The sequence below is a fragment of the Salmo salar genome, chromosome 04 (assembly GCF_965601325.2).
Source record: "Salmo salar chromosome 04, fSalSal1, whole genome shotgun sequence".
Taxonomy (NCBI): Eukaryota; Metazoa; Chordata; class Actinopteri; order Salmoniformes; family Salmonidae; genus Salmo; species Salmo salar.
The window spans coordinates 19123672-19142708 of record NC_138294.1 but is presented as its reverse complement, the minus strand read 5'-3'; the positions used below and the strand labels follow the sequence as shown (position 1 = coordinate 19142708).

At 44.8% G+C, this 19037-nt stretch overlaps 2 protein-coding genes across 5 annotated transcripts in view; both read left to right on the top strand.

Annotated features, from left to right (window-relative positions):
- The window catches only part of LOC106602340 (ovochymase-2-like), a 34105-nt gene extending 27345 nt beyond the window's left edge, over positions 1 to 6760 (top strand). The window contains 8 exon segments of the mRNA XM_082974162.1: positions 657 to 791; positions 1209 to 1421; positions 1639 to 1821; positions 2343 to 2455; positions 2570 to 2662; positions 2988 to 3132; positions 4907 to 5067; positions 5872 to 6760. Coding sequence (XP_082830288.1) covers positions 657 to 791; positions 1209 to 1421; positions 1639 to 1821; positions 2343 to 2455; positions 2570 to 2662; positions 2988 to 3132; positions 4907 to 5067; positions 5872 to 6063 — 1235 coding nt within the window. The 3' untranslated portion in view covers positions 6064 to 6760.
- A 289-nt stretch (positions 6761 to 7049) lies between these two features.
- The window catches only part of LOC106610290 (protein FAM13A), an 84630-nt gene continuing 72642 nt past the window's right edge, over positions 7050 to 19037 (top strand). For all 4 annotated transcript variants that reach the window (XM_045716532.2, XM_045716530.2, XM_045716531.2 and 1 more), the window contains exons 1-2: positions 7050 to 7358; positions 15635 to 15845. In XM_045716532.2, coding sequence (XP_045572488.1) covers positions 7332 to 7358; positions 15635 to 15845 — 238 coding nt within the window. In that variant the 5' untranslated portion in view covers positions 7050 to 7331. The remainder of the gene's footprint in view (positions 7359 to 15634; positions 15846 to 19037) is intronic.

Sequence of the window (19037 nt, the reverse complement as noted above, 5' to 3'; positions counted from 1 at the left end):
ATATGGGGTGTGTGCGTATGTATGTGGCTTGCGTGAGCACACACACACCCTGTCTGACGATTAATTTGCGGGGTCTCATGTGTCTGATAAATGAGATTACTGTGTGCTTTATTGTGTCTCACCTCAAACACGTCAATGTCATTACTTTCCAATATGATTAAGAGTAAATGACATGTCAGAGTCAAGTTGTTTGCTTTGGCAGCCGTACAACTGACTGGAAGGCAAGATGAAACACTGACAAGAAAGCTGTAACAGAGAATGCTCTTGTCTCTTCAACAACTGATATGCTTTGTCAGCCAGGACACATATTGATGGACTTGATAATAGGGTAGTTGAATATCATTAATCACAGTAGACAGATTACTGTCGTTATCATAATGACAGTTGTAGATTAAGGCCCAGGAGACTGTTTGCACAAAAAGATTCAGCCAGCAATGTTTGATTAGCCTTTGAAACCCTTGATTTGTCTCGTATCAGAAGAAAGAAAGATCTTGCTTCTCTCTATCTATCCTGTCAGTACATATGAAGGAGAGGAGACCAATTAAGTGATGCCCTGCATGCCTCCTTATGACCCCTTAATGTATCTTTATAACCTCACCACGTCACCTTATAACCTCAGTATGTCACCTTATAACCTCCTTATGTCTCCTTTGCAGGTACCTACTGCAGTCACATTCCCCCTCAGGACCTAGTGAGTATCGGTGATAGACTGAGCCTCTATTTCACCTCCAACAACAAGGTGGTGGACACCGGCTTCAGGGCCTCCTGGAAGACTGTGGACCCCAGCCAGGGTGAGTGGAGCTGGGCTTCAGGGCCTCCTGGAAGGCTGTGGACCCAAGCCAGGGTGAGTGGACCCCTTGGCTTCAGGGCCTCCTGGAAGGCTGTGGACCCCAGCCTGGGTGAGTGGCGCTGGGCTTCAGGGCCTCCTGGAAGGCTGTGGACCCCAGCCTGGGTGAGTGGAGCTGGGTGAATGGACAGACGTTCCTTGTGGAAGAAGCCTCTAAGCACAGTTCTCGGATCAGCACCTTTATCAACCCTCCTAATGTGAACATTCACCATATGGGCCATGGCGGAATACATATCTGACTTCAGATCATTGCTTAGGCGCACCTTCAGTTTCACCACTAAGCCTAACATTCTTATGGATTTACACAAAGTCTTTACACACAGACTCTCCCCACCCTCCTCTCTCCCACTTCCCCCTACAGCTTCATGTGGAGGTGTCTTCAGCAGTGAGCAGGGAGAAGTCACCTCTCCTAACTGGCCTAACAACTACCTAGACCAGGCTGTGTGTACCTCCATCCCCTCAGCTAAGAACATCCACACTGTCTTCACCCATTTTGAGGTGCAGGCCGTGAACCAGCTGGGACAGTGTGTGGACTACGTGGAGATCTACAGTGGAGCAGGGTTGACCTCACAAGGTTGGTACCATAGCGATAACACTATAGCGACGCCATTGAAATAGAATTCCTAGAGGATATTTTGTTGGATTTCTGCAAACTGCTGTGGATTCAAGTTACAAATTGTAATCTTTTCAAGGGTGCATTACTTTGATCAATGTAACTAAGTACAGTACACGTGATAAATCTACATTACTTCGATAATACTTTTCTTATTTGTGATTTGTTACCTGTGCAGATCGCTTCTGTGGCTTTGCCCCGCCCCCTGAGGTTACTGTCGTCGGCAACACGGCTGTGGTCCGTTTCCTCAGCAACAAAGTCAATGTCGAGAAGGGTTTCCGTGGTTACTGGACCACTGATCCCAACGTGTTCCCCACTCTGCCTCCCCCTCCCGCTAACCCATGGGACAACATCACTATCAGTAAGTACAACCACTGTTTAACCACAGATCGAGGATCAGATTACCCTGACACAAATCCTAACATGAACCATTAGGGGGAATAAAAATATCTGACCTTAGATCTGTGCCAAATGCAGATTGAGGACCATTTTACTGAGAATGTGTTTTTCTATGATTGTGTTTTGCTTTTCGTGTATTGATGTGAATATTGATATGTGTATTGATGTGTATACAGGGCTCATCTGTAAAAGTGACCTTGGTCTCTGCATGACTCCCTGTCAAAAGAAAGATTAAATTAAATAAAAATGGCCAACTTCTACCTTCTCATGGGAAGTTCATCTGGACAACTGCTATTTTTACTTCAGAGGCATTGTCTCTAGGTACATCAATTGGAGCCTTGCCAGCTCAACCAGACTTCAGTTATAAGTGGCTATCCCTTTCCAACAGCAAGGTGACATTACCCACTGACTGACACTTTGAAAAGACTTTCATGAGTACATTTTTATTAACTGTATATTGACCTGTCTCTCTTCTTCCTATAGGCTGGCCTGAGACGTGTGGCAGCCCTGCTGTACCCCCCAGTAGTGCCACCTTGAGAGTGGTCAACGGGGTAGAGGCTGTGCCCCACTCCTGGCCCTGGCAAGTCTCCATGCAGGTAAGTGTGTGTGTGTGCACTAGCGTGTATGTGCAGGACTTATTTGCAACTAGTGCCTACATGTTTGTGTGTGTGCGTGTAATCATGTATGTTGATGAATCTCTCTCTCTTCAGGCCACTCTGTTCAATCCCATCCCCTACATGCATGGCTGTGGAGGCTCCCTGATCCACAAGGAATGGGTCCTGACGGCCGCTCACTGCTTCATGGTGTAAACACACACACACACACACACAAACTTCACATTAACACATTATTCTATCCAATCCCAAAATGTGAGTAACAAGTAATAATAGAAACTCCCTTTAACTTTCTAACTAAAAATCCCTTCTCTCTCCCAACCCCATCCAGGCCTCTGGGTAATATCTAAGCATGTAATATCTAAGTATAACTTGTAATATGATGTCACTCTTTCTGTATTGTCATTGAGTGTTTTTTTATCTCCTTCATTTTTATTGTTTTACTGTAAAGCAGGATGCGTTTTTTTCTTTTTTTTGAATAAAGTTTAATTTGATTCGATTTCTTTGACTCCAGGTGGACGGCATCATCAGGCACAAGGGCTTCGTGTACGAGCAGTACAAGACGGACATCACTATCGACATCGCCCTGGTGCATTTGAGCTCTGCAGTCAACATGACCAGGGAGATTAGTCCCGTGTGTCTGCCGGCGCTCGGGAAAGGTATGTTTTTTTATGGTTTTTAGGAATTGTAGTTTATCAATGGGCACACTCGTAGGTGCACACACACAGACACACACCCTTGCAATTGAGATACATGACACACCACTTCAAATACACATTTGAAAATACACCATTTAAATACACCTTTAACAACACGGCACATATTGCATAGCAACAGCTACCTCTGCTGAGACTAAACTTTTAACTATTTTATGATGCTATAACAACATCAGTCCCAAAGAACCTCTCCTCAAACTGACAGTGATAGCTCCGCCCATCTCACCCAGCCCCACTCTACTTGACACTTGATTGACATTAACAGGGCTTTCCTCTCCTAGGAGGGATTATAAGCAGGCTACAATATTAACGCAAAGCCTGGTGTTGGCTGGCTGGCTGGGTCATGTTCTTTTCAGGGCTGATAAAGTTCTCATGAGGCCAGGTGGCACAGCACTGACACCACATATAGAGTCTGAATCAACTCAGCACAGCACTGACACCACATATAGAGTCTGAATCAACTCAGCACAGTATTGACACCACATATAGAGTCTGAATCAACTCAGCACAGCATTGAAACCATGTATAGTCTGAATCAACTCAGCACAGTATTGTCACCACGTATAGAGTCTGAATCAACTCAGCACAGTATTGACACCACGTATAGAGTCTGAATCAACTCAGCACGGTATTGACACCGCGTATAGAGTCTGAATCAACTCAGCACGGTATTGACACCACGTATGGAGTCTGAATCAACTCAGCACGGTATTGACACCACGTATGGAGTCTGAATCAACTCAGCACGGTATTGACACCACGTATAGAGTCTGAATCAACTCAGCACAGCATTGACACCACGTATAGAGTCTGAATCAACTCAGCACAGCATTGACACCACGTATAGAGTCTGAATCAACTCAGCACGGTATTGACACCACGTATAGAGTCTGAATCAACTCAGCACAGCATTGACACCACGTATAGAGTCTGAATCAACTCAGCACGGCATTGACACCACGTATAGAGTCTGAATCAACTCAGCACAGCATTGACACCACGTATAGAGTCTGAATCAACTCAGCACGGTATTGACACCACGTATAGAGTCTGAATCAACTCAGCACAGCACTGACACCACGTATAGAGTCTGAATCAACTCAGCACAGCATTGACACCACGTATAGAGTCTGAATCAACTCAGCACGGTATTGACACCACGTATAGAGTCTGAATCAACTCAGCACAGTATTGACACCACGTATAGAGTCTGAATCAACTCAGCACAGTATTGACACCACGTATAGAGTCTGAATCAACTCAGCATTGCAGCAGATGACCCCAGAGAGAGAGAGACAGAGAGCACTCAACCTCTCACACAGTAACAAGGCAGCGACACAAACATACAATGCTATATCTGACTTTAACATCTTCTGTTCTGTTGTATCTATCTGAGCTCCCATTGACTCTCAGCGATTACTCTAGTATAGGACTATAACATAGCTAGTAGACATACTGGATATCCATTATTGATCAGTCATGTATAGCGATACAAGGAGGAGTGATATGTTAAGGCTATTCACGACGGGTTCAATGAGGATAGCGAGGCTTGCAAGCTAAGAAGCTAGCTAGCATGGCGACCATGTGATCATGTTGAATTAGACAGCAGTTGTAATGGTCATTGTAGACATTTGCATGGGAACATTACATAGGCATGCCTATCTAGCCACTCCCCTAACACGCCGGCCCTCCCCCTTCCTCCCATCTCTCTCTCCAGGTAGCCTCTTCCCTGTTGTATCGGAGAAGTTGAACCAGGCAGCCCTGCCTATCGTCCCCTTCGCCACTTGCAGTAAGCCAGCCTACTGGTGGGACACCCTGAGACCCTCCATGATCTGTGCCGGATACGAGTCTCCAGACGAGCTCAAGTCAGCCTGCCAGGTAGACTACGGACCCCCTACCCAGCTGCAGTGCCTCGTTTTGGGCAAGGGGAGGAACGGAGAGAGCCTGGTGGTACAACCTATTACCCAAAGAGTGGCTCGTTTTGCGCTAGGAGGGGTTGGGAGAAAGCCTGGTTGTTCAACCCAACTAACCATCTTTAGTGCTTAGTTTTGGGGTAGGTAACGGTAGGTTATGTGGGGTAGGCTGGTTGTATCACCTTGGCTTCTACCGAGACCAAGTGGCTTGTAATTATATTACACAAGGATAATACAGTCCAGTGGTTTCTCCTGATTGGAATGCATTATGTAACCCAGCACATAGCGTTTGTTTGTGATCAGTCAGCCTTGATAATGGTTTAATTAGTTTGTTGTTGTGGTGGGACAGAGGACAAAGAGCATGGGAACTACATAGTTGTGTGTCATAATGAGGTCCATATGAATGACAGCAGTGTGAGTCTTTGACCGCCACGTGCTGCTATGCATTTTACCCAGCAGCTCTTGTGCTACTCTGTGTTGTTCTTTCCCTCTGTAAAGTAGTTTGTTACCGTATAGCATAAGTACCCTGAGTACGTTGAGTACGTGTGCTTCATATCCTATGATGTGAATTAATGTCTGAAAATAACTCACTAGCGATTATGTTCTTTGCAAGACTATGTCGATAAAAGTAATCCAAGTCTTTTGGGACAGTTGCTGTTCAATCCTCTTAATATTTTAGTTGTCATCTATAATTACATTAAAATGGTCACGCTCCTTTCTCCTCATCCCTCGCTCCTCTCCTCATCCTCTCTCCTCTCCTCCTCTGCAGGGTGACTCAGGTGCCCCCTTCGCCTGCCAACCCTCAGCCTCAGACCCTTGGGAGGTCCACGGCATCGTCAGCTTCGGCGCCTTCGAATGTATCAAGGACAAGAAACCCTCTGTGTTCACCAGAGTGTCCTCCTTCAACAACTGGATTGATGATAACAGGAAGAGGTTCATCTATGAGAAGTCGCTAAACTAAGGCGAAATCACTGATCTCAGAACTGTTGGGGGATGTTGATTTAGACGGTAGGAGTTGCTACCTAACCACAGATCTAGGATCAGATTATAATTACTCATCTCAGAACTCTTTTGTCAGGTTGGATAGTGTGGGTTGGAATTGGAACCTAACCACAGAGCTATGATCAGATCAGTTTAACCTGACGCATAACACGATCTATTAGGTAGGTGGGGAATGATCTGATCCTGTTAGGGCAGCTTGATCCTACCTTCTACACTCATAAAGGTTTAACCCTACAGTATTTATACACTGCAGGCCCCAAGAGGTTTCATAATATATTTTAGTCATTTAGCAGATGCTCTTACCCAGTGTGACTTAAATGAGCAATTAGGGTTAAGTGCCTTGCTCATGGGCACATCGGCTGATACAGTATTTCACCTAGTCGGCTCAGGGTTTCAAACCTGGCCCAACGCTCTTAGCCGCCAGGCTACCTGCCGCTCCAGTAGGGAGGTATAATACACTGCAGCACCATAGTACCTTATGGACATTAGGATTATACTGTGTATGCCAGTACAGATGATTGAGTGAATACTTTTTGCATAATGTCTGTATATCAAACTCCTATTCTCACCATGTAGAAATATTGTAAGTAATGTGATCATGTTTCATGTTGCAATTGCTTCCATTCTGGACCTTTGAATAAAATCCTTATTTTGCATATTTTCCCACTTCTGGAACACTAATGTGATTCTACATATTACCTTACAAGGCTTATAAAATCCTCTTTGTGTGGATGTAGGATGTTTAACTTCAAACACAGCTTTACCTCCAAATCCCCCTTTCCTCCCCAGCCTTAGTATACTGTTATCCATTCTCCCTTCTGACTCAGCCAAATCCTACAGGCAGACTCTTCAAAATGATATTCCTTTAGTCACATGACCCATTCCCTCAGCCAATGAGAGCGCGGGGCTCAGATTTCATCCCAGGAGGAGACAGCCAGCCACTAATCTGTGATTCAGAACAGGGGGTTGTAAAACCAGGAATCTCTTGTGTAGACTGGAGTCTTTACCCATTGTTCCTCACTCTACCTTGGATTATTTTTGCTGTTGATTGGGGACTTTTGGATGGCACTAGTCTGGGTGAAAGGGTTTGCCAGCTTTGGGCAAGGTTTAGGCGGTGTTTATCCGGGACAAGAGTGAAGAGAGGGAGAAGAAGGGAGGAGAAGGAGGGAGGATAGTCATTTTTCTTCATCCTTCTTTTCTGCAGACTGCAGGCATTTCCCTGAGAGAATGGGGGCAGGAGCGCTCACCATCTGTGTAAGTAGCTACAAAGCCTTTTTCCTCAGCCGACCCGGCTGGCAGGCACAGGGGCTTCTATCTCGGTGGCAAAGGGCTTTATGGATGTATAACGGAACACTCTTACAGTTCACTCAGCCATAGGCAACACACTCTTGTGTGTGTGTGTGTGTGTGTGACAGCGAGAGTTGGCTTTTACATCGGTCTGGGCACAGAGGGAGTCTTTTTAAAATGTCTTCTAGCTGTCACAGTTCTGCAGTCTGTTTCTTCCTGGCACTGAAACACTTTCCTCTCTCTCTCTACATCTCCCTCCACCTTCAAAATAACTTTATTTAGGTTACTGAACACAAACACACATCAGAGTAACAGGGACAAGATGTGTTTACTGACAGTGAAGTACGTTTTCTAGCACTATGTGTTCAGTAGTTAGACCAAGCTTTTTTCTCTCCTTGGTAACTCTTACTCGACATCACGTAATTCTGAGTCAGACTTCCCTAATGGGCTACAACACATAAACCCAGTAGAGATGGCATCATGGCAGCATGACCAGAACAGGGACACCTTTATGCTAACTAACTCTACCTGAGTCTATGTTCCTTAGCAATGATCCAGTAACTCAGTTTTTAAATGGGAGTCTGTAATGAAAGCCATTATGACAAACTCCTAAAAAAATATATATTTTGCACTAGGAACATTTGAGGAATGTTATGAGTAAACCCTAGTCCATTCCCTCAATAGTCTCAGGATTACTTTCCTTATAAGGACAACAACTACCCATCGTATGAAGTCTGTGATACAAGCTAGTCACCACTACAGACTTGTAGTTGAGCAGCTGTTGTTACTGCTAGGACTGTTTTTCCTGTGGTGCTGCCATACCAGTTGCTCCTACGGTCACCCACATTGGGAGAGACAAAGAGGGGGAGGGAAGAAGTGGAAGCATGCTAGGGCATGCTATCCCCCTCTGTGAGTCAGTTAAGGAGGCAGCCAAACTTCTGTGTGGTCTAAAATCACCATGCAATTTATGTATTCGCAAAAAGCTACGGAAATGAGAATAGGCTCTCGCATCCCATCTAGACACTTAGGAGTAATGGTGGACTTTAAAAGAAGTATGCTTTCTCAAGTGTTCACAAGTAGTTGAAGAGTGTATGGACTACTCTCTTCAACACTCAACAGTTGCTACAAATGTAGGATCTTAATTTGAGCCAGTTTGCTACAGCAGGAAAATAATCCTGCAGCAACAGGAAATGTCAATTATTATGTGGATTATAATTCATGGACATTTTTGTAGAGGTTGATACATTTTTCAAATCAAGTCTGAAATTTCGGGGTGGAAATTACAAACTTCAGAAGCCTTTTAAAACCTCAAATGCACTACATGTTTTAAATTTCCTGCAGGTGATCAAATTATCATCCTTCATCTGTACTGACACGGCCCTCCAGGTGTTTATAGGAAGCCATTCTTTTACAGCGTCAAGAGGTTGTAGCAGTAGTGCGATAATGTCCCTCTGGTCTTCTGGTGGGAGGGGAGGAGAGGGGATAAGGGGTTAAAAGGGCTAATCACAATATAATGGTCTAGTCAACAATAGAGTAGCAAGCTAGAGGCCATTAGGTATTAGCATGCATTTCCTTTCATGTGTATGGACTACAAGGTATGTAGTTGAAAGATTATAGTAGTAGGCAAGAATCATTAAAAGCATTACACTGATAAGTAAGTAAAGTTGGTGTGTGTGAGAGAGAGGCGTTAAATTCTACACCCACCTAACAGGAAGTGATTCCCAAACCTTCCATAACAAAGCCATCACCTACAGAGAGATGAACCTGGAGAAGAGTCCCCTAAGCAAGCTGGTCCTGGGGCTCTGTTAACAAACATAAACAGACCACACAGAGCCCCAGGACAGCAACACAATTAGACCCAACCAAATCATGAGAAAACAAAAAGATAATTACTTGACACATTGGAAAGAATTAACAAAAAAAACAGAGCAAACTAGAATGCTATTTGGCCCTAAACAGAGAGTACACAGTGGCAGAATAGTTGACCACTGAGACTGACCCAAAATGAAGGAAAGCTTTGACTATGTACAGACTCAGTGAACATAGCCTTGCTATTGAGAAAGGTCACCGTAGGCAGACCTGGCTCTCAAGAGAAGACAGGCTATGTGCTCAATGCCCACAAAATGAGTTGGAAACGGAGCTGCCAAATGTATGACCATATTAGAGACACATAAACTCAGCAAAAAAAAGAAACGTCCATTTTTCAGGACCCTGTCTTTCAAAGATAATTCGTAAAAATCCAAATAACTTCACAGATCTTCATTGCAAAGGGTTTAAACACTGTTTCCCATGCTTGTTCAATGAACCATAAACAATTCATGAACATGCACCTGTGGAACAGTCGTTAAGACACAAACAGCTTACAGACGGTAGGCAATTAAGGTCACAGTTATGAAAATGTAGGACACTAAAGAGGCCTTTCTACTGACTCTGAAAAACACCAAAAGAAAGATGCCTAGGGTCCCTGCTCATCTGCGTGAACGTGCCTTAGGCATGCTGCAAGGAGGCATGAGGACTGCAGATGTGGCCAGGGCAATAAATTGCAATGTCCGTACTGTGAGACGCCTAAGACAGTGCTACAGGGAGACAGGATGGACAGCTGATCGTCCTTGCAGTGGCAGACCACGTGTAACAACACCTGCACAGGATCGGTACTTCCGAAGATCACACCTGGGGGACAGGTACAGGATGGCAACAACAACTGCCCGAGTTACACCAGGAACGCACAATCCCTCCATCAGTGCTCAAACTGTCCGCAATAGACTGAGAGAGGCTGGACTGAGGGCTTGTAGGCCTGTTGTAAGGCAGGTCCTCACCAGACATCACCGGCAACAACGTCGCCTATGGGCACAAACCCACCATCGCTGGACCGGACAGGACTGGCAAAAAGTGCTATTCACTGACGAGTCATGGTTTTGTCTCACCAGGGGTGATGGTCGGGTTCGTGTTAATCGTCTAAATAATGAGCGTTACACCGAGGCCTGTACTCTGGAGCGAGATCGAGATGGAGGGTCCGTCATGGTCTGGGGCGGTGTGTTACAGCATCATCTGACTGAGCTTGTTGTCATTGCAGGCAATCTCAACGCTGTACGTTGCAGGGAAGACATCCTCCTCCCTCATGTGGTACCCTTCCTGCAGGCTCATCCTGACATGACCCTCCAGCATGACAATGCCACCAGCAATACTGCTCGTTCTGTGCGTGATTTCCTGCAAGACAGGAATGTCAGTGTTCTGCCATGGCCAGCGAAGAGCCCGGATCACAATCCCATTGAGCATGTCTGGGACGTGTTGGATCGGAGGGTGAGGGCTAGGGCCATTCCCCGCAGAAATGTCCGGGAACTTGCAGGTGCCTTGGTGGAAGAGTGGGGTGACATGTCACAGCAAGAACTAGCAAATCTGGTGCAGTCCATGAGTAGGAGATGCACTGCAGTACTTAATGCAGCTGGTGGCCACACCAGATACTGACTGTTACTTTTGACCCCCCCTTTGTTCAGGGACACATTGTTCCATTTCTGTTAGTCACATGTCTGTGGAACTTGTTCAGTTTATGTCTCAGTTGTTGAATCTTGTTATGTTCATACAAATATTTACACATGTTAAGTTTGCTGAAAATAAACGCAGTTGATAGTGAGAGGACGTTTTTTTTTTTTGCCTAGTTTATTTCGCCCAGATTACACAGACACACAAAGAATTAGAAAACAATTTTGATAAACTCTCATATCTATTGGGTGAAATACCACAGTGTGCAATCACAGCAGCAAGATTTGTGACCTGTTGCCACAAGAAAAGGGCAACCAGTGAAGAACAATCACCATTGTAAATACAACCCATATTTATGTTTATTTATTTTCCCATTTGTACTTTAACTATTTGCATATTGTTACAACATGGTATATAGACGTAATATGACATTTGAAATGTCTTTATTCTTTTGGAACTTGTGTGTAATATTTACTGTAAAATTGTTATTGTTTATTTCACTTTTATTTATCCATTTCACTTGCTTTGGCAATGTAAACATATGTTTCCCGTGCCAATAAAGCCCCTTGAATTGAGAGAGAGAGAGAGAGAGAGAGAGAGAGAGAGAGAGAGAGAGAGAGAGAAAGGGAGAGAGAGGGACAGAGAGAGAAGGGGATAGAGAGGGAGGAAAAGAGAGATATAGGGAGAGAGGGAGGGAGAGAGGGACAGAGAAGGGGGGAGAGAGGTTAAAGAGTTGTATTTGATTGTGCCACTTTATAAGCTGAGTGAGTAGTACACTTATCCCTTACTCTAGGTCTCTGTCTCAGTGAGTCACCAGTGTGTGTTCATGTGTGTGCATGTGTGCGTGTGCGTGTGTGTGTGCAGATCTAGGGGACATCTGCTTGCAATGGCTTGTGTCACTGACAGGCAGAGTAGCTCAGACAGGCTCAGCTCTTAAACACCTGCACAGGAGCACTACTGAAATGAACCAACGTATAGAGATATACTGGAGACATACTGGAGACATACTGGAGACATACTGGAGATGTACTGGATATGTACTGGAGACATACTGGAGATGTACTGGAGACATACTGGAGACATACTGGAGATGTACTGGAGACACTAGGGTTTCTGGGATGATGGTGTTGATGTGAGCCCTGACCAGCCTTTCAAAGCACTTCATGACTACCGACGTGAGTCGAGACATACTGGAGACGTACTGGAGACATACTGGAGATATTCCAACTCTGACTATTTAATCCTCTATACCAGAGGTTCCCAAACTTTTTCACTCGGGGCTCCCCTTGCAGCATTGGGGAACAGCCAGCATGCGCCACGTCTATTTCTATGGGTACAAGCACTGTTCATGACACAAACTGTTCACACTCCTCTTGGTGGTGGAGAGAATTTTACAGGTTTAAAGCCTATGTCCTGCAATTCTACACATTTTGTTAATGGGGTGCAAATAAAATGTTGCCGTTTTATAGCTCCTTTTCTTGCAATTCTATACGTTTTTCCATGTCTAATGAGTATTCATGTGATATTTGAGTGACAAAGAAATTACAATAAAATCTGTAGACTAAAAAACCTAAATAAAAAAACGTTAGCTGACGTGCTAGTTGATCTGGACATTTATAAACAGGACTCTAAGGTCTGCAGTGACTGACATGACAAGAGGAAGTGATGATGCACTACCCCATTTACAAATTGCACTTTGTGCATTCTACTATTACAACTTTCAAGTGTAAATTTAAAACCGCACTGAGTTCCTTTAAAAAAAACAAAATAAATTGCATTTCCATGTTTTTTTTTGTGGGGGGGGACCGCGTCACCCCTGCCCTCGCTACACAGTTTGGGAACCGCTGCTCTATAGAACAAACCTTAGCTTTGCTAATGTTTCCCTGTAGACGTTGATGAAATTGGCAATGATATGTACACAGTCTAGCAGTTTAATGTTGAATGAAAATCCTTTAATCTTTTATTGTTTCTAATGCATAACTATTACATTATTCACTTTATAAAACAGCTCATATAAAATCTCTGTGTTCATTTCGAATTAATTAAGTTGATTCCCCAAAATGTTCACCCTCCCTTGTAAGTGACAAGAACGTCAAAATATGTAGCCAATTACAGAATAATCCCGTAATACATTCCTACTCCCTCAGAAAGCATCACTAGGTGAGGTGTAATCACACAGTCAAGATGACTTCATTATTAAGTGTAACTTCATTATTAAAATGTCAAACTGGGAGACATAGTTATTAGACAGTCCTCCTATCTGCTATCACCTTGCTCTAATAAACCTGTGAACCCTTAGAGCTGTGCGTGTGCGTGTGTGTGTGTGTGTGTGTGTGTGTGTGTGTGTGTGTGTGTGTGTGTGTGTGTGTGTGTGTGTGTGTGTGTGTGTGTGTGTGTGTGTGTGTGTGCGTGTGTGTACATGGGGTCCTAATGCTATGGCATCTGCCATGGTCCAGCTCCCCTCTCCTTAACCCTCTGAGCACCATCTGGGAGACGGGTCCCAAATAGCCAGGAAGAGATTATAGACATATGTTTGAATCAGTGGAAGACGAATGGTTAAATCCAAAAGTGACATCAGGCCTTAGAGTGGGATGGTTGTGTTGAATTAGCCCGGTCCCAGACATTGACCATATGAGTTGACAAGATAGCACAAACAGATCTGGGACCAGTCTAGTGTTGAATGGATTGGGGATATGCGGAGATCAGTGTAATAGTGCTTCCCTTTTCTTTAATACAGAGTAGTGATGGCTTTTGCCTGGAGGGTGTGGTGGTATTGTCATTTTGTTCATCAGTGCTTGCTGCTGTGTTGTGTGCATGCATAGACTCATTTAATCACATTAAGTAGAAATGAAAAGTGTCCAGATAGAACGGGTAATAAATATTATTTCTTATCTAGATTAACAGGTTCATAAAGAATGTTTTAAGTGAGTTATGCTTCTTGTGAAGGCACTTGACTACTAGTTAATAACTACATAATACAATGATCCCATTGTGTCATACAGGGCCTCCCGTGTGATATAGTAAGGCCTCTCTCTCTCTCTCTCTCTCTCGCACTCTCTCTCTTGCTCTCCTCTTTCTCTCTCTCTCTCTCTCTCTCTGTTCTGTCTCTTTTGAAGTGGTGCACTCTAGGGTGACTGGATGTCACATGCTCAGTTTGATGCTGTGCCCAGCCAGTGTGTGAAACAAAGCCCTACTCTGATCCTGTGTAGAACAGAGAAGTAGTAGCTCCTCTGTTGTGATGCTGTTGGACCTTGATGTCACTCAACAAATGTGTTACTGTAATTACATGTAATTACTAATGTCACACTGAGTTAGTTTAAGAGTTAGACTAAGAGTTTACACGTTAGTATCAGTAATCTGGTCCTGTGAAAGGAGTGTGTGTGAGGGTGTGCGGTGAGTGTGAGTTAGAACAGGTGGCAAGTTTAGTGGGTCATAGTAGATAGCCAACAGCTGATGCAAATACACACGTACGTACACATGCACACACACGCACGCACGCACGCACGCACGCACGCAAACACACACACACACACACACGTACACATGCACACACACGCACACACACACACACACACACACACACACACACACACACACACACACACACACACACACACACACACACACACACACACACACACACATACACTCTGTATACACAAGGCCTAATCTATCTCACAGTAACAGGTGTGTGTGTGTGTGTGTGTGTGTGTGTGTGTGTGTGTGTGTGTGTGTGTGTGCCAGGCCAACTCTAGTACGAGAAGCTTACATCGTTTGCACTCAGAGGATGATGGGTTAACATGGGTATTTAGAAAATGAAAATGAGTTTTTGTCTCACTAACTTGCACTGTATAGCCACTGTATAGCCACTGTATAGCCACAGATAACAACATGTACCTGTCATTACTATCTCTTGCATGCTTGAGTTTCAGTTCCATTTATATTGACATTATAGTTCCCTAAACTGTTTTAAAATGTGTACACAACTAATTCATTCATAGATTAAGTATTTTTTAAGGAACGTGTGCACAACATAGTACATATAGTGCCTTCAGAAAGTATTCACACCCCTTGATATATTCCACATTGTGTTTTGTTACAGCCTGAATTAAAAATGGAGGTCAAGGGGTATGAATACTTTCTGAAGGCACTGTATAAAACACAGGAAAATAACGCCTTTAAGTCAGGGAGTGTTTACCCCATAGAACCCCACAGAATGAATTATGTTTCTATGGTTTACCTTATGACTTAATGCAAGCTCTACATGTATAATGTAGAAAGTCAACAGACACTTGACAACAGATGAATTTCCAGCCTCTTTCCTTTCTATCAATATATCCCAAGCTGTCAAGCCCAGCTTGCAGTCCACTTCAGTGTGTGTGTGTGTGTTTGTGTGTGCATGCCAGCTCTCTTCTCACTCACTGTTCGCCTCAGCCTTCACCCCTCCCCTCAGCCACAGGTGTGCATGGTAACCAAAGCCTTGTCGTAGCAACCGGTACACAGCCCAAACCCCTCCCCTTTCCCTTCTCTTCTCCCAACACTAACTCTCTCCCCTCTCCCAACTTCTCTGTGTGTCGGCTTGTGTGTGTGTGGCCCTTTCCAAAGGGTCCCTCCATCCCTTCCACACACTAACTGACTCTGTGCCCGTGCCAAGGCAGAAGAGGGCATCCCCAGCCCCTATGGAGGTGCCGGACATGGCAGTGCCCACAGTACCAGTAGTACCCGTTGCTGACTGCTGCTCTCTGCTGTGTTCCTATCTCCAGCACAACAAGGCTGCGGTGCAGATCAAGCAAGACATGAAGAAGATGGTCCAGTTGCCCATGCTGAGGGGGACCTCCAGGGGACCTCGAGGAGTGGAGGCCAGGGGCGGTAGGCTGTTCGGCGTGTCCCTGCTGGAGCTCAGGGAGCTGGGCCTCGTGAAGGATGGCGTGCCCCTGGTGGTGCGGAGAATGGTAGAGTTCCTCCGAGAACATGGTGAGCTGAGGAGGTTGGGGTTCAAGGGGGGATGAGAGCGGATGAGAGCGGATGAGAGCGGATGCGGGGATAGGGAGGTCTTTAATGTTTCAATACACAGTCATTTTCTAATGGTCATTGTGCATCCACTTTGGTTCTGAAGGAGTTGTAGGGATGGCTAGATTTTGTTAGCGAGACTAACTTGTTATTATTAACAAACAATTTCATGCGATCAGTTTTTTTCTGACATGATTTCCTAGATTTGATCAACTTCAAATCCACTGTCAATAGACGGGTGTGATAGCTGCTACTGTGATAGCCACATCCATAGATATAGAACTCTGCTTTATACTGTATCTATGACCACAGCTATCTTTCTCTGTCATTGAGTCAATAACCCGCCTGATTGCTGTCAAGACAACACAAGGTTAACAATGACAGTGTTAGCCCTCAGTCCAAAGTCACTGTGTTCACTGGCTAGTTACGCTTTGTATAAGTCATCTCAATGCAAAATCATGTGTTACATTTTAACCTCCACTATACCTTTGCCACAAGACTCTTATAGATAATCATTTTATAACACATCATTTTTTATTTATGTTTCTATTATGAAAAGACCATGTCATTACTTATTAGACTGCCAACTGTAGGCTTTGTGTTGTGTAAAACCACTTTACACTCCTTGACATCACATGTGTTACTGTTATGATTTGCAAACGTGTCATTCGATTGGTATAAATACAAATACAAGCTCCATACCAGGATAAGTTTATCCTTGTGGTTTTGTTCTGTACTCTCATCTTGCTATCAAATGGTCTATTTAGCCCTTCTAGTAGTAATTCCCTTGTTTCCCCACTAGAGGTCAGTGTAGTTCTATGATACAGCAGTAGGATGTCCTCTTCCTGACCACGTGACGTCCTCTCGCAAACTCAACAAACCCACATCATACATTGGGCCTTGCACATAGTTCTTTATTTGTGGGTGTGGTTGAATAATCAGACTATTCAGGTCACTCATCGTTGTGACTAGGAAATAGGAGGGAGACAGGAGAAAATGCCATGTGGACAAAGACAGAGGGTATTGTTTTTTTTTAACTGTTTTTGTTTATTTTTTTATTTTTTATTTTACAGTTTTAGTTAGGTAATAGTAAATGTGCCTGTAACGAGCGTTTCTTAATTACATTTCAATCTCTGGTTTAAATGATTTGTTCTCTGCAGTGTTGCCATTGCAGCCCACTTGTCTGGTAGCATTCAGTAGGATGTGCAACGTTTTGGAACGTTCAGAAAGAAATACGCTGCAGTATGTACAGCAAAAATGCCTTTCTGACATGTAGAATAAGGAATCACGTCATGGCATTTCTGTCTGCAACGTTAGACAACTGCATGTGGCCCTGTAGACTGTTCACAACAACAGCAGAGCAACACTTTATGCCGTGTAATCCCAGAAACTGCTGTCCAAGTTGATAAAGTATGACTCACACAGCTGCAGCGGCAGGTAGCCTCGCGGTTACCGCATTGGCCCAGTAACCGAAAGGTCACTAGTTCAAATCCTAGCGCCGACAAGGTGAAAAATCTATTGATGTGAGGAGCAAGGCGCTTAACACTACTTGCTCCAGGGTCACCGTTGATAACGGTTTACCCTAGCTGTGACCCCCCCCCTCTCCGAGGGTGTCTCAGGGGGACCTGGGATATGCAAAAAGTCATTTCTAATTTGCACATGCATATAAAACACACTTGTACATTTGTGAAATAGGACAAATATAAGCACCCACCAAATGAATGCATTCATTATTGTCACGCATCAACTTGACCCTTTGTCACCCGTGTGTGTGCAGCAATGCTCAGTGATCCAGAGAGACTCTCCAAGTTGAACATGAAAGGTTCCACTCCCTGTCAATGTCTGGGAGTAGTACAGTGTGTTAGGTTACTGGATATAGTGTGCACACTGTGCACCTGATTCTAATAATTACCTGGTTGATAAACTGAATCAGGTTAGTTACAACTGGGGTTGGAGTGATAACCTACAGGTGGATAGCTCTCCAGGAACAGGTTTGGAGTTAACCTACAGGAGGGCATCACTCCAGGAACAGGGTTGGAGTTAACCTACAGGTGGATAGCCCTCCAGGAACAGGTTTGGAGTTAACCTACAGGTGGATAGCCCTCCAGGAACAGGGTTGGAGTTAACCTACAGGTGGATAGCCCTCCAGGAACAGGTTTGGAGTTAACCTACAGGAGGGCATCACTCCAGGAACAGGGTTGGAGTTAACCTACAGGTGGATAGCCCTCCAGGAACAGGTTTGGAGTTAACCTACAGGAGGGTAGCTCTCCAGGAACAGGGTTGGAGTTAACCTACAGGTGGATAGCTCTCCAGGAACAGGTTTGGAGTTAACCTACAGGAGGGCATCACTCCAGGAACAGGGTTGGAGTTAACCTACAGGTGGATAGCCCTCCAGGAACAGGTTTGGAGTTAACCTACAGGTGGATAGCCCTCCAGGAACAGGGTTGGAGTTAACCTACAGGTGGATAGCCCTCCAGGAACAGGTTTGGAGTTAACCTACAGGAGGGCATCACTCCAGGAACAGGGTTGGAGTTAACCTACAGGTGGATAGCCCTCCAGGAACAGGTTTGGAGTTAACCTACAGGAGGGTAGCTCTCCAGGAACAGGGTTGGAGTTAACCTACAGGAGGGTAGCTCTCCAGGAACAGGGTTGGAGAGCCCTGGGGTAGAGTAATGTCTTAAGTAGGTGTATAAGAAACATAAAACAACCATTCTGCCATCAGTAGAAGAGATTGACTGTCCCTCTCTTCTTGTTCTCCTCCCCACCCTCTCCTTTGTCTGGTTACTCCCCCAACCTCTCCTTTGTCTGGTTACTCCCCCAACCTCTCCTTTGTCTGGTTACTCCCCCAACCTCTCCTTTGTCTGGTTACTCCCCCAACCTCTCCTTTGTCTGGTTACTCCCCCAACCTCTCCTTTGTCTGGTTACTCCCCCAACCTCTCCTTTGTCTGGTTACTCCCCCAACCTCTCCTTTGTCTGGTTACTCCCCCAACCTCTCCTTTGTCTGGTTACTCCCCCAACCTCTCCTTTGTCTGGTTACTCCCCCAACCTCTCCTTTGTCTGGTTACTCCCCCAACCTCTCCTTTGTCTGGTTACTCCCCCAACCTCTCCTTTATCTGGTTACTCCCCCAACCTCTCCTTTGTCTGGTTACTCCCCCA